General features: G+C 35.9%; 3 protein-coding genes across 5 annotated transcripts; 1 reads left to right on the top strand and 2 right to left on the bottom strand.

Annotated features, from left to right (window-relative positions):
* Positions 1–3,546: 3,546 nt before the first annotated feature.
* Positions 3,547–4,883, bottom strand: LOC113562926. The gene is made up of 2 exons (XM_026973721.1): positions 4,163–4,883; positions 3,547–4,064 (listed from the first exon to the last, which is right to left on the bottom strand). Exons 1-2 carry the CDS (start codon positions 4,441–4,443, stop codon positions 3,983–3,985), a joined length of 363 nt encoding a protein of 120 aa, XP_026829522.1. The 5' UTR covers positions 4,444–4,883; the 3' UTR covers positions 3,547–3,982.
* A 1,564-nt stretch (positions 4,884–6,447) lies between these two features.
* LOC105287455 (transposon Ty3-I Gag-Pol polyprotein) lies at positions 6,448–10,460 on the bottom strand. Its single transcript, XM_011353001.2, has 2 exons — positions 9,697–10,460; positions 6,448–9,655 (listed from the first exon to the last, which is right to left on the bottom strand). The coding sequence occupies exons 1-2, from the start codon at positions 10,458–10,460 to the stop codon at positions 6,448–6,450; spliced, it is 3,972 nt and encodes a 1,323-aa protein (XP_011351303.2).
* A 4,360-nt stretch (positions 10,461–14,820) lies between these two features.
* Positions 14,821–26,922, top strand: LOC105282317 (G-protein coupled receptor Mth2). Of its 3 annotated transcripts, none has more exons than XM_026973736.1 (9): positions 14,821–15,116; positions 15,292–15,339; positions 16,109–16,338; positions 16,431–16,519; positions 19,207–19,882; positions 22,450–22,528; positions 24,987–25,168; positions 25,705–25,870; positions 26,019–26,922. In XM_026973736.1, exons 3-9 carry the CDS (start codon positions 16,257–16,259, stop codon positions 26,344–26,346), a joined length of 1,602 nt encoding a protein of 533 aa, XP_026829537.1. In that variant the 5' UTR covers positions 14,821–15,116; positions 15,292–15,339; positions 16,109–16,256; the 3' UTR covers positions 26,347–26,922. The 3 variants fall into 3 exon arrangements, with proteins under 3 accessions (XP_026829537.1, XP_026829539.1, XP_026829538.1); XM_026973738.1 differs by having other exon boundaries at positions 16,109–16,278; positions 16,378–16,519; XM_026973737.1 differs by having other exon boundaries at positions 15,292–15,335.
* The last annotated feature ends 240 nt before the right edge of the window (positions 26,923–27,162 follow it).

The following is a 27,162-nucleotide window of genomic DNA, read 5'->3' on the forward strand; positions in this document are numbered from 1 at the left end:
ATGTCAATACAAATGTGTTTTTTGAAAATACTTGGCGCTGCTAAACCGAATAAAAAATTCTCTTAGTATTTAAATAATCTAAACATTACAATATTTGCTTAGACTCTAATTTACACAACAACTTGCCGAAATGTACAAATGTAGTTAATTACACTTATTCTATACTTAACTCTAATGTCTCACACACACGCGCGTGCGCGCACGAGAGAGGGGCACACACACATACACCTAACTTACATACACAATCGCAGAAATACACACACACACACATTTACAAGAGAGGAAGAAAGAAAATAAGGCAATTAACATATTGGTTCGATTTGTTGAGCATTTTTTATTCGGTTTAGCAGCGCCAAGTATTTTCAAAAAACACATTTGTATTGACATTTATATATGTATATGTATTAAAATATTTATTCGTATCAATTCAAATATCTTATGAATGTACTTAAGATGGTCTTAAATAAGAATCAACAATGAATATCGGCCAAAGAGTAATAATAAAAAGTAATAGATTTCCTGGTTTGCATAAATACCCATTGTAGTTGGCGCAATTTGTTGATATTATTAGTTTTGTAGAGTTCTTTTTTGAAAGAACTTCGGGCGCGTAGAGTTCTTTTTTGAAAGAACTTCGAGTGTGTAGAATTCTTTTTTGGAAGAACTTCGGGCGCGTATACTTGGCGCTTTTTTGTACCTTTTTTAAAAAAGTATGGAATAACGTCAAACGCAACAAATTAGAGGGCACAGCATTGGACATGGTGGTGCAGAAGATGCAGAATGGAGATACGAAACATTATCACTTCTGCAACAGCTTAGGACTCACGCAGATTAGTAAACAGTCGAAGATAATTGTTGCCCATTAATATGCACATTGATAGAAATTACAATATTTGGTTTAGCTTAATATAAAGTGACTATAAACAAATGAATTTAAATCATGTACAATATTTATTGTATGTGTCATGTACAATATTTATGTTATTTTTGTTAAAAGAAGAATATTTTTTATAGAATAATTGCAAATTAATGACGCTGTTCTAAACGCTATTGATGATCTGACTATGCATACGTTCATTTATGCGACATATCGGGAATTTGAGACTCACGTTAGCATATTTTCTCATTAGAATCCGCAGTAAAATTTATCTTGGCATGACTAGAAATACACTATAAAACGTTAGAACATTTATAACGTTAAAAATATTATGTTTGTATACAAAAGTACTTTGTGTACAAGAAAGATAAGATTGATAACGATCGATGTAGGGAAATACAATCGATTCTGTCACGAGAAACATTCAAATTTACTTTTACTTTTTCCGACTGCTGACAAGGTTTGGAATTTCATAGATCGGTCTTCCAATAACTATAGACAAACATAAGCAAACAAAGACTATTTAGAAGTAATCTTGATGACTGTAAAAAGAAACCGATCGTCAGTTTTCGCCGAATATGTTATGCGCAGGGGAGGCACATTTGGCAATTTCCGGTTTTTCTTCTATTTGTACATACATGAACTGAACTGCTGATAAGAAAAGAAAATTCTTGCAATAAAAGCGCAAACGTTGAGTACTATTACCTATCAGTGATCGCGAGAATTCTTGAAATCCTATATGCATCTAAAAATCGTAAACTTATAAAAATCTTAACTTAACGCGTATTTCTATTCGCTGTAGTACCCAGATAGCACACATAGTTCTATGAATATTCTTATGGAGTGCAAATGTTCTTCTTCAGAATATTCGAATTAAATAGTCTATAATGATACGTAGAATGTTACAATTAGATATCGTATATTCATAATAAAGAAGAATGTTTATAGAATATTCTTCGTGAACGTTTTTAGAATATTCGTTCAGAACGATTTTAGAATATTCATCGAGTTTCCCTGACGAAAATAAGAAGCTTTATAAAGCGTTAACAACCGTTTGATGAGAGTTTTTTGAGAGTTTATACGCTTTCAACCGTTATAAGAATGCTTATATAACGCTATTGGGATTAAACGCTTTCAGAACGCTTATAAAATGCTGTATATAACGTTTCATGAAAGTTCTATAATGCTAAGGCAACGCTTTTGAGAGAACGCTCAGTAAATGCTGATACACCTTCATGCAGAGAGTTTGCTGTCAGACTTTTCAAACGTTTAACAAACGCCGTAAAATAAGCGTTTTCCCTCCGTTCAACAAAAGCTTTATCAATGGCAAATTGTAAAGGCGCAGTGAACATTTTGTAGGACGTTAACACAAACGGCTTGGAGACACTCAAGAAACGCTTTTCCTCATTCCGTAACACAACCGTTCCAAATCCACAGCAAACGTTCTTTACGCCGTTTCTAACGATAAAATCAAATGCCCGCTAGGTGGTGCACATGTCGAGTTCTTACTCGACGTTAAAATTTAGCCTGAGAGTTATATAAGTTAATATACGCGCCTTGGCATGATAATATTAATTTTTCTGACACTTTTTACACTTGCGGCACAGAGGTTCCCATGGACAGCGTCCACGCACGCCGTAAGCAATTTGAAGTCATTAAATATTGACTAAAAAACAGATTACTCTACAATATTGGACCAATATAGGAAATTAATCTATGTCCAATATAAAAACTTGGATTTATATTGTTAACCAATATTGCTCCAATAAAGTTGTGCTACTAGGGAAGGGCTGCATGCAGTTTCCAATGATGAGAGCAAACGCTTAATACAGGATCTATAAACGTTTAAAGAATTTTCAATAAACGCTTAACGTCAAACATCAAGTAAACGCTCTCAAAACTCTCAAAATACTCTGTATACAAACGCTTTCTGAACGCTGTAGTGTTGCAATTTCCGCTCTACGAACTCTTTACTGACTGTTTTTAAACTCTCAAAAAACTCTCGCAAACGCTCATGTAAACGCCAAACAAACGTTCATAAAACTTCTTATTTTCGCCTGAGTTATGTATTGCACATTGTGTATAATGTTACAATGTTTTATATATAATTATATATGGATCTGTATTTGTCTAATATATAATTATATATAAGCCTTGCATCATGTATAAATATACATAAACACAAGTATGATTCAGATGCATTTATATATAATTGTATATGATTCTATATAAACTAGGAATATCCCAGCCAGCAAAACGGTAACATAATGAGTTCTTAAAGAGGTCATATTTGAGAGTAGGATGTCTTACAATACCATCAAAAAGATATCATAATGATATCATAATGTTGCCCAATGCGTCGATTTTAGAGGAAATGAAGACATCATAGAAATGATGTCGCAAAGAGCTCTTCAAAGTGACATCTAATAGATGTCACAAAAGCCTTTATATTAGGAGGTGAACAGTGACCGAAATAATGTTATTAATAACAGCTAGGGCAGCGATCACTTAACCGTTCTCTTAGAGAGGAAACGTGATAAGTTTCATTGATATATATGGAATTTATCAATGACACTTTTCGCGTTTCTTCTTTAGCGGAACAGTTAAGTGATCGCTGCCCTAGCTGTTATTAATTATTTCTGTGGAATATTTTCTATAAAATAAGTGTAGGATATAACGTATAATTATTTATTTTTTCTTAAAAATAAAAAACACTTATGCAATATATCTGAAAGAAACCTATGTTTCTAATGTACGTATTAACATTGTGTATAAAAAGAATGTATCATATATAGCGCAATAACATTAAAATATAAAAACAGTTTAGAATCAAAAAGTTATTTGGTTTCTTTTTTGCACTATGTTCTCACAGTCTGAATATAAAGGTTTAGTTCTCTATACGAAAAACAATTGAGTATATTGTAATATGAGAAAAATGAAACCTTTTGCTTTTTCTGAAACGAAAACTTTTGCAATTTACATTACAAACATATTATAGTATTTACTGCAATAGAGAACTATGAAAATATTTTTTAAACGTTCATAATAAGTTTTAGAACATGTTATTTTTCTTTCTCATGCCGTTTTGCAGCTTGATTTATTCTGTCATCAGCGTGTTGCAACCAACTTTTTATCACAGTCTGAATAGCATGTGATGAAATATTTGTATCCTTTATAGCGATGACTGTTCCTGAAAAAAATGTTTAATATTAATAATGTTGTTTCATATATCCATTGACTTAATTGCTCGTTAAAGTTAATACTTTCCTGGCGTCTTAGAATATTTACATCACAATTTTCTCCATTATCACTATCCGACTCTGATGATTCCATATCAGAATCAATAACATTGGAACACACATTATATTTTTCTTGCCGATTCTGATTTGTGTTTGTGGATGTGCTTGCACATAGGTTATTTTTAATATTTTCACTTTGAGCAACTTCACTTTGAGCAACTTCAATATTTTCACTTTGAGTTGCATGCAATTATGCAACTCACAAACTTTACGGAGTCTTCTGTTTTTTTGACTTGCTGACAGGCTTTTAAAATCTTTGCGGAAAGACATTCTGACAATAACAATAACAGTTTTGCAGGTTATCAAATCTAGCTAATATACCGAGGTTATCTTCTTCTTCTTCTTCGTAGTGTTTAATGGCACCCGATCCCTTTCAGGTTCGATACGGCCAATTGCAAAAGTGAATGAAATACGAAATAACAAGTTAAATAACAAATTGAAAAAAGAAACTCGGGACAATCGTTGTGCACCTGACGACTGTCCCCTTCGGAATGACCGAGGTTATCGACTATACTGAGAACACATTATGATCTCGTTTCCATGACATCTTTTATATTTCTTTCTAAGGATAACATTGCGAGTTCTCTTATTAGACATCTCTACAAATAGACAACATAAAGAGCTCGTTTCAAAGATGTCTCTTAGAATGACAACTTAAAGAACTCATGTTCTCAACGATGCTGACTGAGAAGCCTTCATTTGCGTACAGTACAATTGGACACGTTGCAAATGGACACCGTGATATTGGACACATAAGGTTGCGCACCGTTCGATTGGACACATTACTTTTGCGCACAGTGCGTTTGGACACATAGTTTTAGCGCACCGGTCGATTGGACACCGTTGCTTTTGGACACATCATATACTTTTGCATAATTTTGAATAAATATACACATTTATGTAATAGATTTATGAAACTGAATATTGTTATTAATTTTATTTTGCAAATAAACGTTTGTAATATTACACAGTTCTTTCGCGCACAGTTCTTTCACGCACGTATCTTTCTCACACAGTTCTTTCGCGCACGTATCTTTCGCGCACAGTTCTTTCGCACACGGTTCTTTCGCGCACAATGCGATCAAGCGCATATACCTCTTGTCTGATAAAGTTACTACGCTCCAAATTGTTACAACCGCGATCTCTCGCTGACAGAAATTAGAAATGTCGCACACACTATCGAGGTCCACAGGGTTGGTTAGAGTTAGATTAAGTGTTAATTAATCTGTATGTATTACAAAAAAGTTAATCACACTTAATCTAACTCTAACCAATCCTGTGGACCTCGATATAATATGGAATCGAGGTTCACAGGGTTAGTTAGAGTTAGATTAAGTGTAATTAACTTTTTTGTAATACATACAGATTAATTAACACTTAATCTAACTCTAACCAACCCTGTGGACCTCGATAGTGTGTGCGACATTTCTAATTTCTGTCAGCGAGAGATCGCGGTTGTAACAATTTGGAGCGTAGTAACTTTATCAGACAAGAGGTATATGCGCTTGATCGCATTGTGCGCGAAAGAACCGTGTGCGAAAGAACTGTGCGCGAAAGATACGTGCGCGAAAGAACTGTGTGAGAAAGATACGTGCGTGAAAGAACTGTGCGCGAAAGAACTGTGTAATATTACAAACGTTTATTTGCAAAATAAAATTAATAACAATATTCAGTTTCATAAATCTATTATATAAATGTGTATATTTATTCAAAATTATGCAAAAGTATATGATGTGTCCAAAAGCAACGGTGTCCAATCGACCAGTGCGCTAAAACTATGTGTCCAAACGCACTGTGCGCAAAAGTAATGTGTCCAATCGAACGGTGCGCAACCTTATGTGTCCAATATCACGGTGTCCATTTGCAACGTGTCCAATTGTACTGTGCGCAAATGAGGCTGTCCCTGCTAACTGGGATGTGTTTTCGCTCCGCACCGCTATGTGGTGCACGCGTCGAGTTCTTGTGGCAAATGCGCGTCACATGTATGTTCTGTTGGACGTATAGGTTGCACGGGATATAATCACGACTCGTATGATCACGAACGAACACAAAAATACTTTATTATAATGTTAATGTCTTATAACAAACAACGCACGAAAAGGGTTAACACTTCTGTGTATGTACTACAAAATACTAACTGCTTAATAACTAAACTAACAACTGCGCGCGCAACAACATGGCGCGAAAGCGTTCGTAAAATCAACCATAAACTAAAAGGTAAAAGAAAGTCGGTTTAAGACCGCCACAGTACCCCCCTTCTTAGAAAAATAAAATTTAAGAAAAATGAACTCGTTTGGAATAAGTCTTTAGGGGTGGGTCCATCGTGGAACTTCTAGGATGTGGTTGCTCATCAGGTGCGTCTGAAGATGGCGTTGTCTCGGATGAATCCGCCTTGCAAATGTACGCTGGTTTCAATCGTTCCACGGAAATAGTTTTTTCTGCTCCATCTACGTTTATGGTAAAAAGACGATCAGTGGGTCTGTTGATGACTGCATGTGGTCCGGTGTATGGAGGTTCCAATGGTTGCTTAACGGCATCGTTGCGAAGAAACACATGAGAGCAATCGTATAAATTTTGTAACAAAAACATGCGTGATTTGGTATGATGAGCCGTTGGAGTCGGTCGTAAGCCGCGAATATATTCGCGATGTTTTTCGACAAAGATTTGTGGATCTGCCGGTGCTTCTTGAGTGACGAAAAATTCGCCTGGAATACGTAAAGTAGTGCCGTAGATTAATTCAGCAGCGGATGCCTTAAGATCCTCTTTGTAGCATGTCCTCAACCCGAGCATGACGGTAGGTAAAAGTTCCGTCCAAGAAATGTGCGGGCTGCACATGAGTGCGGTTTTAAGACTGCGATGCCATCGTTCCACTAAACCATTCGATGATGGATGATAGGGCGATGTGCGAATTCTGCGAGCTCCGATTAATTTCGTGAGTGCAGAAAATAATAAGGACTCGAATTGAGATCCTTGATCTGTTGTTATAGTGAGAGGAGTGCCGTAATGACAAATCCAGTGCGTGTAAAATGCAGAGGTAATGGTGTCGGCTGTCATGTCTTTGAGCGGAACGGCGACGGGCCATCTGGAAAAGCGATCAATCATCGTTAAACAATATTTGAATCCCTTGACTTCTGGGAGGACGATGATGTCGAGATGGACATGGTTAAAGCGATTATCCGGAACGTTGATCTTCTGCGGGATAAACTTGTTGTGCCGTTGAATTTTGGCGCGCTGGCAGGCAATGCATTGACGAGCCCATAATAATGCATCTTTCTTGATACCAGGCCAAATGTATTTTTCCCGAAGCGTGCGACAAGTTTCGCGACCGCTGGGATGTGACAAACCGTGAATAATGTCAAAAGCTTGTCGACGAAGACTTTGAGGTAGGTATGGTCTCACTACGTTGGAAGCGATGTTGCAATATAGTGGAGATCCTTCTATCGTAAGGCGTTGAAGTTTGAGTGACGTGTCGTTGTCTGCGAGTTCTTGAAGTTCTTCGTCTTCGACTTGTGCTTGATGAATTTGTGCAGAGGAAAGCAAAGATGGTATGTTGATTGCGTTGATTCTGGAAAGAGCGTCGGCGACGACGTTGTCTTCCCCTTTTACGTAAATAATCTCGGTTGAAAACTGCGAGATGTAATCGAGATAACGAAGTTGTCTAGGCGATGCCTTATCCAACCGTTGGTTAAAAGCGTACACGAGAGGCTTGTGATCTGTCTTGATGACGAATTGTCGACCGTCTAACAGATGTTGGAAAAATTTGATGGCTGCAAATATGCCTAAGAGCTCCCTGTCGTAAGTGCTGTAATTCTTCTCTGTAAGGCTGAGTTTGCGAGAAAAGAAACCGATGGGTTTCCAAACTTCATCTTCGAATTGTTCGAGTGCCGCCCCAATTGCAGTGTCTGACGCATCGGTCGTGAGAGCCAATGGTGCTGAAGGTGAAAGGAATGTTGCGAGAGTCAAATGGGCAATACTCTGTTTGCAATCATTGAATGCTGTATCGGCCTGTGGTGTCCACGGAACCTTGCGTTTGTCTTTCTTTCGAGAGTCCTTGAGGAAATCATTCAAGGGTGCTTGCATGTGTGCGGCGTGTGGAATGCACTGTCGATAGTAATTGATTTTGCCTAAGAACCGTCGGAGTTCGTCGATGGTCTTCGGTCTTGGATAATCCAAAAGAGCTTGAACACGTTCTGGCATTGGTTGATAACCATGTTGATTGATGCGATATCCGAGGTAAGTGATCTCAGATTGTCCGAACTTGCACTTGCTGACATTAATGATGAGGTGGTGCTGTTGCAACCGTTGAAGGATGATGCGGAGGTGGTTCTTGTGTTGTTCCTCAGAGTCAGACATGATTATTATGTCATCGACGTAGCCGAATGCAAAATCGAGATCGCGGAGAATTGAATCGAGGTATCTTTGGAAAGTTTGTGTAGCGTTGCGTAATCCGAATGGCATGACTAAATATTCGTACAAACCAAAAGGAGTGATGATTGCTGTTTTCTCGATGTCTTCTTCCGCCATGGGAATCTGGTGATAAGCACGTTCTAAGTCTATTGTTGTGAAGACTGTTTTGCCGTGTAGCCGTGGAAATAAATCCTGGATTAATGGTGGTGAGTACCGATCTGGTAATGTACATGCATTAAGCTTGCGGTAATCGCCGCACGTACGCCAACCACCAGTCGCCTTCTTCACCAGGTGAATTGGACTGGCCCAGGGACTACTGGATGGTCGAAGGATGCCTTGGTCCAGCAGATAATCAATTTCCGTTCGAGCGGCTAGCAATTTCTCACCTGCCAGTTTGCGAGGTCGTTCTGCAATGGGTGTGCCACTGGTAATGATGCGATGAGAAGTGGTGCAATGAGCCGAAAAACTTGCCTTGCGTAAAGGTTTTGTGATGTCAATGAATTGATTAAGCACGTCCGTGTAACAATTGCGTGTGTCGACCGTGGAGATGCCAAAGATGGACGTTGTAACCAGGTCGCCAGTGGATGTGCGTGAAGTGAGCGGATCGATGAGTCTGCGATGCTTCAAATCTAACAGTAGTCCGAAATGAGCAAGGAAATCTGCTCCGATGATAGGCGATTTCACTTGTGCGATCAAACATGGCCATTTAAAGGAACGTCGGAGGCCAATATCGATGTTGAAAACTTTATCGCCAAAAGTTTGTATCTCCGTAGAGTTGGCAGCGTATAATTTGAGTGGAGCGGGCTTGAGACTATGTTTAATTAACGCGCGTGGCACCACGGAAACCACTGAACCGGTATCCACCAAAAACTTAAGATGTGTTGATCGGTCGAAAATATGCAGACGAGTTTCTCCGTTGAGGTCATGGTAGCTGCTGCCACTCACCGCCTGCACTGGTGACAGCTCGGTTAGTTTTCCGAATCGGTCGGTTGTTTGAAACTGCACGGTTGTGTGCATTTCTTTGCTGCTGCGCCAAAGGTCTGGTGATAGTAGCACTGGTTTGCAATTGCCAGAGCTTTTGAGCGAGATCCAGAACGTGATCTGCGCCGCGCTGACGGATGTCCCTTCGGTCCGAGTTTCTTGAAGGATTTCACTAAGTCTGCGATCTGCTTCTCGACACTTAGCAATCTGTCGTTTATTGTATCGGTGTGGACAGAGTTGACACTAGGTGTTTCAGGAGTAGCGCCCATAGCCATCACGTATGACGCAGAGCTGGTTTCGAGGATACGGTCAGCAAGATCTGCTAGAACTGTGAGATCAAGTGACGGGCTGGCTGACAGGATGCATCGCACATTTGCTGGCATGCGTTTGATCCACAGCGAGCGTAGTAGATCATCAGGAACAGTTTCTCCCGCCAGGGTTCTCATCTCGCGTAATAATTGACTAGGCTTTTTGTCACCGAGCTCAAGATCTGTAAGCAGACGATGTAGTTGTCGCTCTTTGGATTCCGTGAAACGAGTAATGAGATGTGTTTTAAGATTTGAGTACTTATCATGCTCAGGTGGTGTGCGAACGACATTAGAGACCTGTTGCAATGTGTCCACATCCAATGCTGTAATGAGATGATAGTACTTGGTGTTGTCTTGTCGTATTCCGCGTGTGCTGAATTGTGCGTCGACTTGAATAAGCCACAATTCGGGATCGTTCTTCCAAAAAGGTGGTAACTTGATTGATACTGCAGCTATGCTGGCTTCTACAGGTGGGTGATTGTCGTCCTGAGTGCGCATCGGTGGCTGAGCAGGATCGAAATCACTTGTATTTGACCCGGCACTCGTGGACTGTTGTCCTTGCTGATGAGGAGGTGAGCGTGAGACCGACATCGTGAAGTGTATCACGTATCGTTAGCGGGACCAAGTCGACCGTTGTGCGAGGTCACGTCTGCTACCGTTCAAGGTCACTGCGGGTTTTGTTCGCGATCACTGTGGCCGCTTCGTGACACGTTGGCCGTTGTCCGCGTGCACGTCGTATCGTATTCGCGATCGCGTCGTATCACCGTTCGGGATTGCGTCGTATCACCGTTCGTAATGGCGTCGTTTTTCCTTGTCCGATCACGTCGGGGTCACCAATGTGGCAAATGCGCGTCACATGTATGTTCTGTTGGACGTATAGGTTGCACGGGATATAATCACGACTCGTATGATCACGAACGAACACAAAAATACTTTATTATAATGTTAATGTCTTATAACAAACAACGCACGAAAAGGGTTAACACTTCTGTGTATGTACTACAAAATACTAACTGCTTAATAACTAAACTAACAACTGCGCGCGCAACAACATGGCGCGAAAGCGTTCGTAAAATCAACCATAAACTAAAAGGTAAAAGAAAGTCGGTTTAAGACCGCCACATTCTTACTCGACGTTAAGATTTAGCCTGACAGTTATATAATAAAGTTAGTATACACGCCTTGGCATATTAATTTGTTTGAGAATTTTTACGCTTGCGGCACAGAGACTCCCATGGATGTCCATGTAGTTCACGCACGCAAGCAATTTGAAGTTCGAAAACTTCGGACTTCAGATTATAACAAATAATATATTTTACTACTTACATATCTTTAATAATATACAAATATATATACAGGGTGTTAAATTTCAAACGTAACAGGTGGAATATCTCGTAAACAATGCATTTTAGAAAAAAATGTTTCCTACAAAAGTTGTAGGGTTTCGGAGGGAACATAACAATAATATTCATATAACCTTGGGCGGCGTCTCCAAGGTCAAGTGGAGGTGAGAATGAATTTTTTAAATGGAAATCCATATTTTTTATTATTATATCTTTTTCTACTAATTAATTTGAACAACTTATGTCTAAAGCATTTTTTTATTTACCTAATATTTTTTAAGATATTCAAGAAAAACTTGATAACTCTTTCAACATTCAGTTTACGATATTGAAGATTAAATGACGGAACGAAAGGACTCAGAAAAGAAAAAATAAAATAATTAATGAAGCAAATAAGAAATAGACTTTATTAATAAATCTTAATTCAAAAATGAAAGAATTTTTGCAAAAAGAAGTTTTAGAAAAAGTAACGAAGTCAACAAATTCTTTCATTTTTGAATGAAGATTTATTAATAAAGTCTATTTCTTATTTGCTTCATTAATTATTTTATTTTTTCTTTTCTGAGTCCTTTCGTTCCGTCATTTAATCTTCAATATCGTAAACTGAATGTTGAAAGAGTTATCAAGTTTTTCTTGAATATCTTAAAAAATATTAGGTAAATAAAAAAATGCTTTAGACATAAGTTGTTCAAATTAATTAGTAGAAAAAGATGTAATAATAAAAAATATGGGTTTCCTTTTAAAAAATTCATTCTCACCTCCACTTGACCTTGGAGGTGCCGCCCAAGGTTATATGAATATTACTATGTTATGTTCCCTCCGAAACCCTATAACTTTTGTAGGAAACATTTTTTTCTAAAATGCATTGTTTACGAGATATTTCACCTGTTACGTTTGAAATTTAACACCCTGTATATCATATTCATTTATACAGGGTGTTCCAAAAACATACCGACAAACTTTAGAGGGTTATAGAGGACACCAAAACAAGCAACTTTTATTAATATACCGATACCCGAAAATGAGCCGTTTTTGCAGGAGAGTAAATTATTTGGATTTATAACAAATGCTCAAAATGTTGGCCATTTTCTTCTATACACAGATGGCATCGTCGGTTCATGGATTCACGGATCCTATGGAATATCCCGGGAATAGTTTGCACATGTTCGCAAGCGGCCATGACTCTTGCGAGAAGATCTTCCTCTCCAAGTACAGGAGTCTCGTATACCAGAGACTTCACAAAACCCCAAAGGAAAAAGTCAAGGGGATTAAGATCAGAAGATCGCGCAGGCCAAGCTACGGGACCTCCTCTTCCAATCCATCTGTTCAGAAAACGCTGATCCATATACTGGCGTACGTTCAAACTGAAGTGTGTAGGTGCTCCGTCATGTTGAAACCACATGTCTCGTCTTATATCCAAAGGGATATTTTGTAAAAGTCCTAGTAAAATATAATATTTTGTATGAATTGGAGATAAATGTGAGCATTCAAACGAGGTGGCAGCAAGTATACTATCAAATTCTCCCCCACAATACCAACCCAAATATTGACGGAAAATTGCTGCTGGTGTCTTGTAAAAGCGACAGCATGAGGATTTTTATCATCCCAGATATGGCTGTTGCAACTGTTGAAAACACCATCCCGAGTAAAGCATGCTTCATCCGAGAACAACACAATTCTTCCGAAGTTAGGCTGGATCAAATTGCGACTCAAAAATCATTGACAGAAAGCGATCCGATTAGGGTAGTCTCCAGGATTCAAACCTTGTACTCTTTGAATATGGTAGGGGGATGAAGAAGTTGTTCATGCATAACACGCCATACTGTTGTCGTGGAAGCCCTCATATTATGTGAAATTGCGCGAACACTTGTGGAACGTTCTTCTTCTACGCGGTTTAGGACTTCTTCGAACGCTATCGTACGTGTTGTTCTTGGACGACCAGCACCACCACTGCGCTTTAGGTTACCACTTTCTCGAAGGCGACGATGAATAGAAGCAAATGTGCTATGATGAGGTTGACGACGATTTGATATCTTTCTTCGTACAAGTGTGCAGCTTCTCTTCCATTACATCTCGCTTCGACATAAATAAGATGCATGTCAGCTAGCTCTTCAAAAGAAAAATTATTGTTCATTTTGAAGACGAATTTCGTATTATCGTAACAGACACTAACGATACTGAGGTAATCAATCAAATGAGAGATCGTTGTCAATGTCTTGTAAGCGTACCTCGTAAGTGGATACTCACCGTGGTTATTAACAAAAATCGTTCAACCGAGCGATTTCGGGAATAGTTGCGTTTACTATCAATGATAAACATTCTCATATCATTCTTCGACAGAGAGAAATCCAAATCGTCGTCAACATCATTATAGCACATTTGCTTCTATTCATCGTCATTTGTGTATAGAAGAAAATGGCCGACATTTTGAGCATTTGTTGTAAATCCAAATAATTTACTCTCCTGCAAAAACGGCTCATTTTCGGGTATCGTTATATTAATAAAAGTTGCGTGTTTTGGTGTCTCCTATAACCCCCTGAAGTTTGTCGGTATGTTTTTGGAACACCCTGTATATAAGCATATCTATTTATACATGGACAAAAATGATATATAATTTTGTATAACCAGTTTTGTCTGATTATATATAAAAAATTTTTTACCGGGATGTTCCTAGAATATTTATTGAATATTCTATAAATATGCATAGTTATTATACAGAATATTCGATAGATTATTCTACTCACATTCAAAAAAGATTTATAATAGTGCCATTCGAATGTCCTACGAACATAAGATAAATATATAAGAATGACTTATGGAATATTCCAAATATTCTTAAAACATTCATAGGAATATCTTGTGCTATCTGGGTATATGCGATATTTCAAATACTTAATAGAATCTGGTGTTTGTAGACTGATTTAATTAATAATTTAATTTAATTACCACGAGTAATCTAAAAACATCTAATATCTAATATTGAGTATTGAACATATTGATATACGTCGTAACATAAATAATATCGCATCCGCCGCACCAGATTTAAGCGTTTGATTACGCAACGTTCTGCAATTAATGAAACTAATAAAACCTTAATCTGAATCGACTTTAAGTGTCGGAAATCTAATTATCCTCGGATGAAAGGATTCCTTCTGCAAGGTATGTAGCTGTCACTGCATGTCCACGTTTGACGATACCTATGTATGCAATAATATAAGTCGATATACATTCTACGCTGCTTCAGGAGCTTGACTGAAAGGCTGGTGACAAGTATCTTTGTCTCAATATCTACAGTCAACGGATCATGATCGTATCGAGAAGAGTAATAAATAGGTATAGTCGCGAGATGCATACTTAGAATAGGTTCCACAATATCCCATCAATATCAATATCAATATTGTTACAATACATCTCAAACAAGTGATTAAAGCTATCGTTTCTAATACTTTTGTTGTTAAAAGCATGATTTAATGATTAAACGTTCATTTGCAAAGAATTACATCCTGAGAAACCGATAGTTAAGGTTGTCCGAAAATACAGTGAGTATTTAAGTATATCGCTCTCACGCGGATGTACGTAGAACAGAATTTTCAAATATAGTCAGTCATTGGTCGTCTTCCGCCAGATTTAGACGTGTTGTCTTGTGATCCTAGCCAATCGCCGTTATAATCCTCACAGTGTGAGACAAACTCCTTTACGAGTTTTCGAATTAATTCACAACTTTCTCTTCTGTGTCTCTCGCGTGTGTGTGACACAAACCACGAATTTCGGACCTCTTCGGTATCAACAAAATCTGTGTCGTCTGCGAGATCTAATTTTCATCAATACTTATCGAATCGTTTTCGGAGTTCTAACTTTGGTTTCACACCGTGTATAAAAAGTTATAAAACACGTATATGTACATGTAAAGTATTACCGTTATATTAAAACTAAGTGTTATATTAAAACTAATTAATAAAAGATAGAGAAAATAAAATAATAGATAAAAAAGTATAATAATTAGATGTAATATATAATAAGTATATAATATACTATATAATATAATAATTAGATATACTAAAATTCTATTATCTTATTAGGCATTAATAATAAAGAAACAGCACAGCTAGAAGTATGACTTTCAGTACGTAAGTTATCCTTTATTGATTGATTGTTATAAGATAAATATATATATACTTTTACTATGATTCGCCAGAGGAATATTAACAAGGAAACTCGGATTTGAATGAAAAATGATACTCCTTAGTATTAATTAAGACGTACCAACCAGTCTAACGATTTGCGGATTAAGACTGACTATCTTGTCGAATTATTGCCAGTTATGATCGATTTAATAGGACATCCTTCCTTGTTATAAGATAAATTAATAATTAACATTATCGCATTCTCAATGTTAATTTCTTTGAATTATCCCTTATTAAATATTCAATAAAACCAAAACATTTTTGCATTAAAAATAATAAAAATAAGTTACACTACGATAAGGGAGAACTACAGACAATTATTAAGATGCGGTAGTGGGTAGTGTCTCGCTCCAAATATATGCGATGAGTGAGCTGCGAGATCGACGATATATCTACGTGTGTGAAATTAGCTCTGCATTTCTTGCATCAAGCGACGCGGTAGCCAAATGCATAAAAAAAGAATACATGCAATAAGGTCCGAGCGATGAGAGTCATTGCATAGACATCGAGCACCAAATAGCTTATCTGGAATTTCATGTCATACAAAACTTTTGATTAAAATATATCAGGAACGATAGCCGTTATAAATAATATAATATAAAATAAGAAAACAAAGAGATAAATAATCTAATACAATATAAAAAAAGGCACAATATAATATAATATAATATATATTATATTGTCTCGTTGAAAAATATTTCCCTTTACACAGTCAGCCTCAAATGACTTCCGGTTGACATTGATGTAGACCTCTAAGGACGTCAGGTAGGCAGAAAGAGACAGCAAACTCTACGTCCGCTCTCGTCTACTGCCCGAAGACAGCTAAAGCGCTGAGCACATACGTACGCGATTCTCGCTTGATGCGTCATCCCCTCCACTACGGTGAGCCCGTGAACCGCGGCTGCAAATTGTTATCTCTGCGCCGGAACGATAACTTCCAACGTAATCTTGCAATTTAAATCATCACATTAATTAGTACAGATTGAAACTGCATGTAGGAAGCATGCTACTTCTTGTGTTTTTCACAATCCTAGTGACGGTCATCGCTTCAGAGAGTGATCGATCGGAGAAAAAATCTGAAGAATCAAGGAAAGGAAATTTTACCCCATATATTCAGTTGAAGGTAAAAATGATTCCATAGACCTATCGAGCTTCTTGTTTAAAATTTACTAACTCATGCTACTTTGCTAACATATACTATCTAAATTTCTTGGAGTAGAATCTCACTCTTTTGGAGTGAGATGTCACTACAAGCAATAATGAAAATACTGCCAGTCGAAACCCAGTAAGCAAACTGTCAGCAGTATGTCGACAGATTGGCAACAGATTCAATCAGAATAATGCAACAGATCCGGTACCATCTGTGTCCGCATTAAGATTGTGTTCTGCCAGCAGATCCTGTTAACATGATCTGACAGCAGATTGGCGACAGAAACCGAGCAGAGCCTGCTGACATAACCTGGCGGCAGATTGGCGGCAGAAATAGAGCAGGATCTGCATAGTGTAGTTGGCAGCAGATTGGGAGCAGAAATCGAGCAGACTCTGCGAGAAAGTGCCGTAGTAGTACAAATTTATTGGAGCAATATTGGTTAACAATATAAATCTAATTTTTTATGTGGGGTATGAATTAATTTCTTATATTGGTCCACTATTGTAAAGTAATCTGTTTTTTTAATCAATACTTAATTTGATTAAATGGGCAAATTTAATGCCTTCAGATTGCTTGCGGCGTGTGTGGACGTTGTCCATGAGAACCTCTGTGCCGCAAGTGCAAAAATTCTTAGAAAAATTAATATTATTATGTCAAGACGCGTATATTAACTTATATAACTGTCAGGCTAAATCTTAACGTCGAGTAAGAACTCAACATGTTTACCACCTAGCGGTGCGGAGCGAAAACGCATATTCCTAGCCGTGTAAATTTGAATAGTGTCAAAAGCTGCAGATCCTATTCGGTTTCTGCCGCCAACCTGGCGCCAGGTTATGTCGGCAGGCTCTGTTCGGTTTCTGTCGCCAATCTGCTGCCAACTACACTGCGCAGATCCTGCTCTATTTCTGCCGCCAATCTGCCGCCAGGTTATGTCGGCAGGCTCTGTTCAGTTTCTGCCGCCAATCTGCTGTCAGATCATGTTATAAGCAGGATCTGCTGGCAGAACACAAGCTTAATGCGGACACAGATGGTACCGGATCTGTTGCATTATTCTGCTTCATATCTGCTGCCAATCTGTCGACATACTGTTGACAGTGTGCTTACTGGGTGGATTTTGTACCCAATCTGTGGCCTCTCTGCTCACATATTTTGTCGAACAGATTTTGCCAATGTCTGTTCTTCGCAGGTTTGGCTGACTGGGAAGGAGTGAAATTTCACCTTTTTAAAAGAGTAAAGTTATTCACGTTTATTTGAAGTGATTCTTCAACTCTGAAAAGAGTGCCATATTTCATAAAATAAAACTAATTAGTGAACACTCAGTGATTTTTTAATCTATAATTAGTTCTTGCCTTTAGATCTTCGTTGGATTCAAGTGCAGAAACCAATGAATATATCGTAATAAAAAATCACTGAGCGCTCACTGATCAGCTTTGTCTTCTGAACGCAGCCTATGTGATATTCTAACCTAAAACCTTCTGAACACGCAGAACCGGTAAATGGGAAGGCAATTTCACTCTAAACAGAGCGAAGTTTGGAGCGCTTATGTCTTCACTTTAAAAATAAGAGTGAAACTCTTCACTTTTTATCTTAAAGTGAATGAAGTCACTCTATTGGAGTGAACCCAGCAAACACAAAGTAACAGGTAATATACATGTTAGTTATAATTTCCCACTCATTAATATAAATACAATATAACATACGTGTTATGTAACAATTACATTGTTGAGTGGGAAATTATAACTAACATGTATATTACCTGTTACTTTGTGTTTGCTGGGAATATTTACTCCATAGGAGTGAACTGGTCAGTAACTCCATAATTAGAGTGAAAATCGGCCGGATTTTCACTCCCAAAACTTTAGAGTATATAATTATGTTTTCATGGTTATAGCAATTTCTTGATAATGACGCGAATCTTTGAATAACAATTATGAATATGATAATAATAGAAACAATTCATTCTTCTATACTATATCTCATTTACTACTCTATCTATTAATCTATCTATTACTCAAATTAGGAAAAAAATTACACTTAGAAACGTACATATATTTAATCGAGAATCAATTACATTTACCATAACTTAAATATGAAAAAATTACATATTATGTTAATAATATGCACAATATCATTAACTAATACCTTTACTGTGATTCGTTCATTTGTGATAAATTTAATCCTATAATTTTTACTATATGTAGAATCAATTGCCTTATCATTGGCCGCATTCAGCAGACTCAACCGCTTAGTAGCAATCGAACATAATTGGTTCTAACTTTTAGAACCAATAAATCAATATCGAGTGCCAGCGGAAAATCTAGTAATGTTGTTCAACTGTCGAGTCTGCTGAATGCGGCCAATGTATAAAGTTAATACAACGAATTTTCATTTTTTTTATTAAATTCTGTACGAAACAAAATAACAAATTTAGTGTTTTGTGAAAAAGAGGATTAAAGGGGCTGTTTCTAGACATAAAAGTATTACGTAACAGTATGAATATAACAAGATTTATTGAACCGATAATAAAAATTTTACTTTTGTTCTGCTATGATTGTCCTAATTTTCAACTTTATTTGGCAAATATAACGAATGTTTTCCAATAATTTAATAATTATGGATCGGTATCACCTGTTTTCTTTCTTTTCACTTCTTTCTTCTAGACATTGAATGATAGCGAGGACAACGCTGAAAAGCCTCTTGTGCCGCTATGCTGTCATATTGATGCATTTCTTATTAAAGACGAATGTGTGAAAGATGCAGCGAATGAAACGAAGGCATTACAGTTCCCAACTATTTATGGAACCAATCTTACCGTACCGTTAAACATCACCGTGAATGATCTCCGAAAGCATTTCTCGTTCGTGGTACAGCATCCATGCGATGGGAATCGATCTCTCCTGATTCCACACGTTCACAAGACCGAGTGGTATCTCCTGTCAAACGGTTCCATAATACGAGCCTTAGTTTTTGATAAGTCGGAAGATCGTCTATTGAATTATCATGAATATTGTTTAGCGAGGGTAAAAAAACAAGAATATCTATTGGTCCACGAGTACCTATTGGTCCACTGTTTAAATACAAGTCAAGTAGAAGAAGAAGAAGAGAAGGAAAAACAAGAAGAGGAGGACGACTTAGTAGTGTATTTTTACGCACTAGTTATTTCTGTGCCATTTCTGATCGCTACGTATCTTGTGTACTGGCTACTGCCCGATCTGAATAATCTGCACGGTTTAACACTGCGGGGATATGTCGGCTGTATGGCGATAACGAACTGCAGTTTTGCGATGCAGCTGGTACCGCATGAATGGCTTTCTGAAGTCTTCTGCATCGTAATCGGTATATCCTTAAAATTATGTAATCGTTTCTTGATTTGTGTTTCCATATTAATGTGAAAAGTTTTTACAAGACAAAATCATATTACTGCGAAATTTTCCCCAGTTGATCGAATTGTACATCTCGCATATATCATACAGCATTGTACATAATAATTTTTTCATCTAATAATGTGTATATACATTTGTCATACCTTATAAATTTCATGTCGATCTGTATTCCAAGTTCTACGCACAAGGTTGGTGAACTTTTAGACTGTCTATCGCGCAAGAATACATTGCTCGGTAGACTTTATGATTATATCTATAAATAGCTGTTTCGTTATTTCGAGCAGTTTCTAATTTTCGAGAGAAACTCTTTTATCACACATTTTCATAACTTTCATGAATTTTATCTATATGATCGGCAACATTTTCTATTAGAAAATGTTTACTTTTAAGTTCTAAGATAATGAAACATATCTTCAAGTTTTTTGTATCTCTGTATTCTCAATATAGATTAATGAAAAACATTTGAAAGATTTAGGTAAATAATTTGTATGGCAGTATTGGATTGTAATATATATTCGTTTTGATTTTTTAATTTTTTTAAATAATATGGTAACGTATGTTTATTATTAAAAGCATTTAAAAAAGGAGACGAATATGTGTTATATATACAATATATGTATATATACAGTAATACAGTTATAATATACAGTCGGGAACAAAAATAAGTGGACAGGTAGTAGAAATAAGTATCAATGAAGTTTAATCGAATAAATTAATCGAAAGAAAAAAAAATATAACATTACTGTTATATTTTTAAGTTTTATTTATTATACATATATCCTTATAGTAGATAGATTATTTAGTGAAATTAATATTTTAATTGAAATTAACAGTTTTGTGTAAGTAATTTATATTTAACGAAAAAGTCTATTATTTGTCGAGGGACAGAAATAAGTGGACACTCGGTTACAATATTATTGCAAGCCAAACAATGCACACAAACATATTCATACGCAGTGGTCCCAAACAAACTATTCAGTACCAATTCAGGCTTTGTAAAAGTAAGTTCATTTATGAAATATTAGCAGAATATCAAACATAGAAGAAATTTTGTCTCAAATTCATCATTTAATTGTTTTGGACTGCCATAATAAATTAAGTTACCGTGTGATTACCGTCCGAAAGTACAATAAATTTAAAAGAAAACATTTATAAAAAATATCTACATAATACTGTGGAAAATTTAAGAGGTCATGGACACAAACGCCGTATCACTTTACAAGAAGACCGTCGAATTGTTCATAAATATCGACAACATCCAATAATTTCATCGAGAAATATTACAGAAACATTAGAATTAAACATTAGGATTCGACAAAAACAATAAAACGAAGATTACAGGAAGCTAGATTAAAGAAACACATACTGCAAGACTAGACGTAAGCCATATATTAATAAAATAACAAATATGAAGAAAGGTTTTGCTAAAAAATATATGAATATGCCAATATCATTCTGGAAAAATATAATACATTATATGATTTATTGTAGAGTGATGAAAGTAAATTTGAGTTACGTTACAATTAAAAAAGAAGCACCAAGAAAGAAATGAAACGTATAAGAAATCATTTATTACACCAACAGTTAAATATGGCAAAGGATTATTAATAGTATCGGGGTGCTTTTCATGGAATGGGATTGGTACTTTAGTACACATTGATAGAATTATGAATGCAGATAAGAATATTAATATACTTAATGAAAATTTAAAAGAGGCACTATTAAAAATTGATCTCGACGAAGGATTTGTCTTCCAATAACCCTAAACGTACTGCCAAGAAAAAAGTAAGAAATGTGGATTCAAATCGAAGTTTTTGAGGATTCAAATATTAAATTACTTGAATGGCCGTCACAGAGCACCGACTTGAATCCTATAGAGAACTTATAGAGTTTAATAGACGCAAAAGTTTCATTGGATAAGCGAAATAACAAGATCGACTGTTTCAACATTTTACAGTCAGCATTCGAACATATTAGTCAAGAAGATTATATTGAAAATCTGATAATAGTATTCCACGACGTGATGTTTGAAGCAGTAATTCCAACAAAAGGCGACAATACCAGTATTAACTTTATTATGTATTTTATTGATTACGCATTTTATTATTATTATTATCTATTTTATTATGTGTCCACTTATTTTTATCTTTCGACAAATAGCAGACTACTTCGTTAAATATAGCTTGTTCATACATAATTGTAAATATTAATTTCAATTATTTACTAAATAATTGAATCTATGTACTATAAGGATGTATAATAAACGACATTTAAGTATATAATACCAGCCTAGTTCGAATAAACTTCATTGATATCTACTTTCTACTGTCTGTCCATGATTTTGTCCTCGACTATATATATACTATAATTACAATATATTCATCTTCTTCTTTAATTGTTCTTAATAATAAATATATGTTACCTATATTATTACAAAAACTAAATAAACTAAATAAACTAAATAAAAATATATATATTTCTTCAAATAAATAATAATTTGCCTTTGTGTGACTGTTTTAGCTCTCATCATCATCTCTTCATTTTCGGCAAGTTTCTTCTGGCTAAATGTGATGTGCTTCGACATTTGGTGGACATTTGGGTGAGTAATCAAATATTTTACAGCATATTTTATACATATACATTTCATGCGGATTTTTGTAGCAAAATTTAAACAAGATTTGGCAAAATTAAAACTTAGTACAAGATATGGATAAATATAAGTTTTGAGTTGAATTTTGTTTAAAAAAATCGGTAAATATACATAAAAGGTAAAACCTTACCGATGACCTTGACCTTGACATATGTTGTCAAGGTCATCACTCTGACTGACCTTCAAAAGGTTTTAGCCGGCGATCGTTGTTTATTAAAAAGTTATTAACAAAAGAAGTTTAATTATTTTGCATGAACTTTGAGCTTTGTATACGAAGTGAGGACTTCACTGTGACATATATTATAAAGTAAAGTACATGCGTGAACACAGTGGGTTCCGTCCCTCCTGCGGGGGACTCCACTTCCGGAAAAAATAACCTAACCTAACCCAAACCTATTTCTGCTTTAAAAACGAAAATGTGAGCGACAGCTAAAACATTTTAAAGTAGAAATAGGTTTGAGTTAGGTTATTTTTTTCGGAAGTGGAGCCCCTCCGCAGGAGGAGCGGAACCCACTGTATCCACGCATGTATTTTACAAGATGAAGCAAAATGTTTTTGTTAATAACATTTTCAGTGATGGTAATGACCTTGATAACATTTGTAAAGGGATTTTCGCCCCTCCTCTCAGCCGGGATCCGTACCGTGTACCAGGTGATCAAAATCTGTACGGTGAAATCTGTTACACTGACCCCGGCAGGGGAAGGGGCAAAGCCCCTCCTCCCCGCCCTCCCGCGAAGCGGGCTGTAAACGAGCGTATGTGTCCGGGGCTCCAGTTTCGGAAAATATAACCTAACCCAAACCTATTTCTGATCTAAAGCTAAAATTCCATCAAATATACTCTTTAACTGTTTAATAAACAACGAGCGATGGCTAAAACTTGTAGAACGTTACTGAGGGAAGTGATCTCTATAACATATGTCATGATCAATGTATCGGCACTGTCCCCTTATGCGAATAATTATTCAAATCTCTTTGGTTAATAACTTTTTAATAAACAATGACCGCCACCTATAACCTTGTGAAGGTCACTCAGGAGGATGACCTCTATGACATATGTCAAGGTCAAGGTCATCGGAGAGGTTTGATCTTTTATGCATATTTACCAAAAAATCTACACGGACTTTCCGGTCAATAATAGATTCGAGCAATATTCTTTTACGAAATTGTGTTTACAATATTGCTGTATATTTGTATTTCATATAGTCTTATCTTATACAAATTGTTAATCGTTAATCGTTTGATTCACTCGCACTTTATATGCAATTCCCATGTTTCACTTTTTTTATATAATGAACTGAAATATTGTGGAATATTATGGAAATATTGATTAATATAGCTTTATCATTAGCTAATTCTTTATACAGGGTGTCTCAGAAAGAATGGGACAATGCTCGTGTGCAGATAGAGCGGACTGAACTGAGTCGAAAAGTTTTGTACTATTTTACAATTTTCGCAATAATTAACAAGTTATTAATTATTAAAAATTACTGTATTATTCTGGCCTACCGCCGAATGCAAGTGCGCGGCGAGATGCGACCGCCTAGCGATCGAGGTTGCTAGGCGCGCGGGGTGTTGTTTATTACAAGTGGCCTCCCTAGCCAGTGCCACTGCGATCGCTAGGCACTCGATCGCTAGGCGGTCACATCTCGCCGCGCGCTTGCATTCGGCGGTAGGCCGGACTAATACATCGATTTTTAATAATTAATAACTCGTTAATTATTGCGAAAATTGTAAAATGGTACAAAACTTTTCGACTCAGTTCAGTCCGCTCTATTTGCACACAAGCATTGTCCCATTCTTTTTGAGACACCCTGTATAAGATGAAAAACTTCAATATTTTATTCATTCATACCTTATCCATACGAACACAGACACACGCACTGTTTTTTATATTCTTTTTTTCCTTCTTCACTTATCGCTAACTTATTGTTTTTGTAGAAATTTGTCATACTGTTTAACTACTACTGTCATACTGTTTAAATACTGTCTAAATTGCGCATTTTTCAAAATTTATGAGGATCCAATCAGGATATATAAAAACAATTGCATTCTTGTCGAAACGATAGGGATATATGAAGATATTAGTAATAGTTACATTTCATATTGTACTACTTACAATTAATATTACAAATACGGTTCGAATATAGTAAAAATATAAATATAACTAAGACTCTTAATAGTTGAAAATGGAAAAGATTAATTGCACGTTGAATTGCACAATACATGACTTGAAGAATGCCGAATTTTGGCCTCTGGGATATAATATAAAAATATCTTCGTTATTTTCTGATAATCCGAAAAGATTACTTTGAAATTTATTTTTGAGGCCTCGATCATACAAAAGTGCACGAAAATTGCATTTTTGCAAACTTTATTACAGACAATCCTTTTCAAATGCATTTTGCAGACGAAAACCTCGGCCATTACAAGGAAACATAAAGCAACGAGAGAAAAAGAGATTTATGATGTATTCGATCTATGTGTGGGGAGGCGCCTTCATTCATACTGTCATTTGTATTATAATGGATTTCACTTCAATTCTACCGAATGACTCTATCCGGCCAGAATTGCATATGTGTTGGTTCAATAGTAAGTGATATCAATCTATTATCTATACTAGAGATTCGTTCACTTAGGACAAAATAGGTAAAGAACATATTGAGTTGACCGAAAAGTATCATGCCGAGCCCTTAGTACGGTTCAAATGCATCTATATTAAGAGTTAGGGATTAGTTAGGGATCCATCAACATGGACTTTTCGGTCAATCCAATATGGATGCGCAAATTAAGTCGACTTTTTTTGAAAAAATTGAGCTTTTATTTTTAAAAAGTAATAAACATGTCATTCTTCAAAATATTTGCCATCAGTTTTTAATACTTTCCTCCATCTATCGGGCAGCTGACGAATCTCCTGTTTGCTAATTTTTTTAAAAAACGAATTAATTCGCACATTTATTATAATAATAAATAGATAAAGAAACCACTTGATTCAATAAATCTTTCGATCATCAATGTGCAATCGTAATCTTCAATTTATAGTCTAATATGAGCTCAACAAAATATTTTATAAAACATCAATTTGAATATGAAAACTTTTTAAAATTATATTTTATATTTCCTTTCAGCGAATGCAGCAGAGCTTCTGTACTTTTGGGCACCCATCAGTATTATTATCGTCTGTAATATGTGCCTGTTTATACACACAGCGTTGAAAATTCGGAGCCTTAGAAAAAATATAGCTCAACAATTACAAGGTTCGGAATGTAGGCGTCACGATGACAATAGGCAACGGTCTGTATATTACTACACACTGCAACGTGATAATCTACTGTATTATCTTGATTTATCATTATCTTGAAAAAATGATGCTTGAAACAAAACGATGACTTTTTGTAGAAAAAGCTATTTTCATTTAAATTTTACCAATTTTTGCTTGCAGGTTCAGCTTATATTTGAAGTTGTCCGTGGTAATGGGTTTAAGTTGGTCTATGGAGATTATATCGTGGTTAATGGAAATGCTAATAAATAACCTGCCGGAGTGTATCTGGTACATCAGTACTTTATCAAATATCTTGCAGGGTCCTATCATCTTCATTATATGCGTTTGGAATAATAAGACCTGGCATTTGTTGCTCAAACGATTGGGTTGCCAGAATCGCGATTTGTTTTGCAGAAAATCGACAAACAGTAATAGCTCCAATCCGATGTCGATGCAGAAGATTTCTACATACAGTCAAACATGCCATGCAAAAAATTCACCTAATTAAACTTATTATTAACACCGTAACGTAACCAACATTTGTACAAAATTTTGTTTGAATACAAATGCAATTACTTGTACATTATATGTATATTGCAAAATGTTACAGTATAAAACATAAAATTTTGAAGAAAATGTTACGTGAAAATATACTATACTTTTATTGATCATAATATTAATTGTACAACTTAATAAACAAATATTTCATATTCTCATTTCTCTTTATATTCATTTTCACTGTGTGGATGTTTAATCAATGCTTCCACTGTATGCATTTGATATTTCCTAAGTACTATGTTTATATGTATAGACAGATGAAAACTATATATTTATAGACTAATTTTTTATATATTATGTAGAATATTATGCAATTATGTAGAAACATTTATTACTATTAAATACTACGTAATGCAAGTGCTGATTTACATGTCAAATTAAACTAACGTTTTAATTATATGCATTATAATATTACAATCGTATTTGCAAAGAACCTGAGAAACCGACATTTAAGATTGACAGAAAATCTATGTCAAATATATATATGTTAATTAAATTGTTTATAATAATAAATAGCAGAGACATGTACATTTTTCTACCATTTCCAAATATTACAAAAATTATATGTTATAAATATTACGCTTACAGTTTGTCACTTTATTCAAACATTGCTGACAAGTGCCGCAAGTCTCCGAGTAAAAAGGAAGCAGTCACTAACATTAGCTATGAGGTGAGCACTTTGTCACGTACGCGCCGCACTGAGAATATTATCGTCTTCATTATTGTCTATATATCTACAGTCAACGGATCACGATCGTATCAGGAA

This window comes from Ooceraea biroi, chromosome 11, assembly GCF_003672135.1.
Source record: "Ooceraea biroi isolate clonal line C1 chromosome 11, Obir_v5.4, whole genome shotgun sequence".
Lineage (NCBI taxonomy): Eukaryota > Metazoa > Arthropoda > Insecta > Hymenoptera > Formicidae > Ooceraea > Ooceraea biroi.

Excerpts from the sequence above, each read along its gene's own strand:
- LOC113562926 (XM_026973721.1), bottom strand. The coding sequence starts at position 4,443 with ATGTCTTTCCGCAAAGATTTTAAAAGCCTGTCAGCAAGTCAAAAAAAC. Across the intron at positions 4,065-4,162 it reads ATAATGGAGAAAATTGTGAT|GAACAGTCATCGCTATAAAG; the intron begins GTAAATATTCTA and ends CATTTTTTTCAG.
- LOC105287455 (XM_011353001.2), bottom strand. The coding sequence starts at position 10,460 with ATGTCGGTCTCACGCTCACCTCCTCATCAGCAAGGACAACAGTCCACG. Across the intron at positions 9,656-9,696 it reads CTCGGACCGAAGGGACATCC|CTCTGGCAATTGCAAACCAG; the intron begins GTCAGCGCGGCG and ends CTCGCTCAAAAG.
- LOC105282317 (XM_026973736.1), top strand. The coding sequence starts at position 16,257 with ATGCGTCATCCCCTCCACTACGGTGAGCCCGTGAACCGCGGCTGCAAA. Across the intron at positions 19,883-22,449 it reads AGTCTTCTGCATCGTAATCG|CTCTCATCATCATCTCTTCA; the intron begins GTATATCCTTAA and ends TGACTGTTTTAG. Across the intron at positions 25,871-26,018 it reads CACGATGACAATAGGCAACG|GTTCAGCTTATATTTGAAGT; the intron begins GTCTGTATATTA and ends TTTTGCTTGCAG.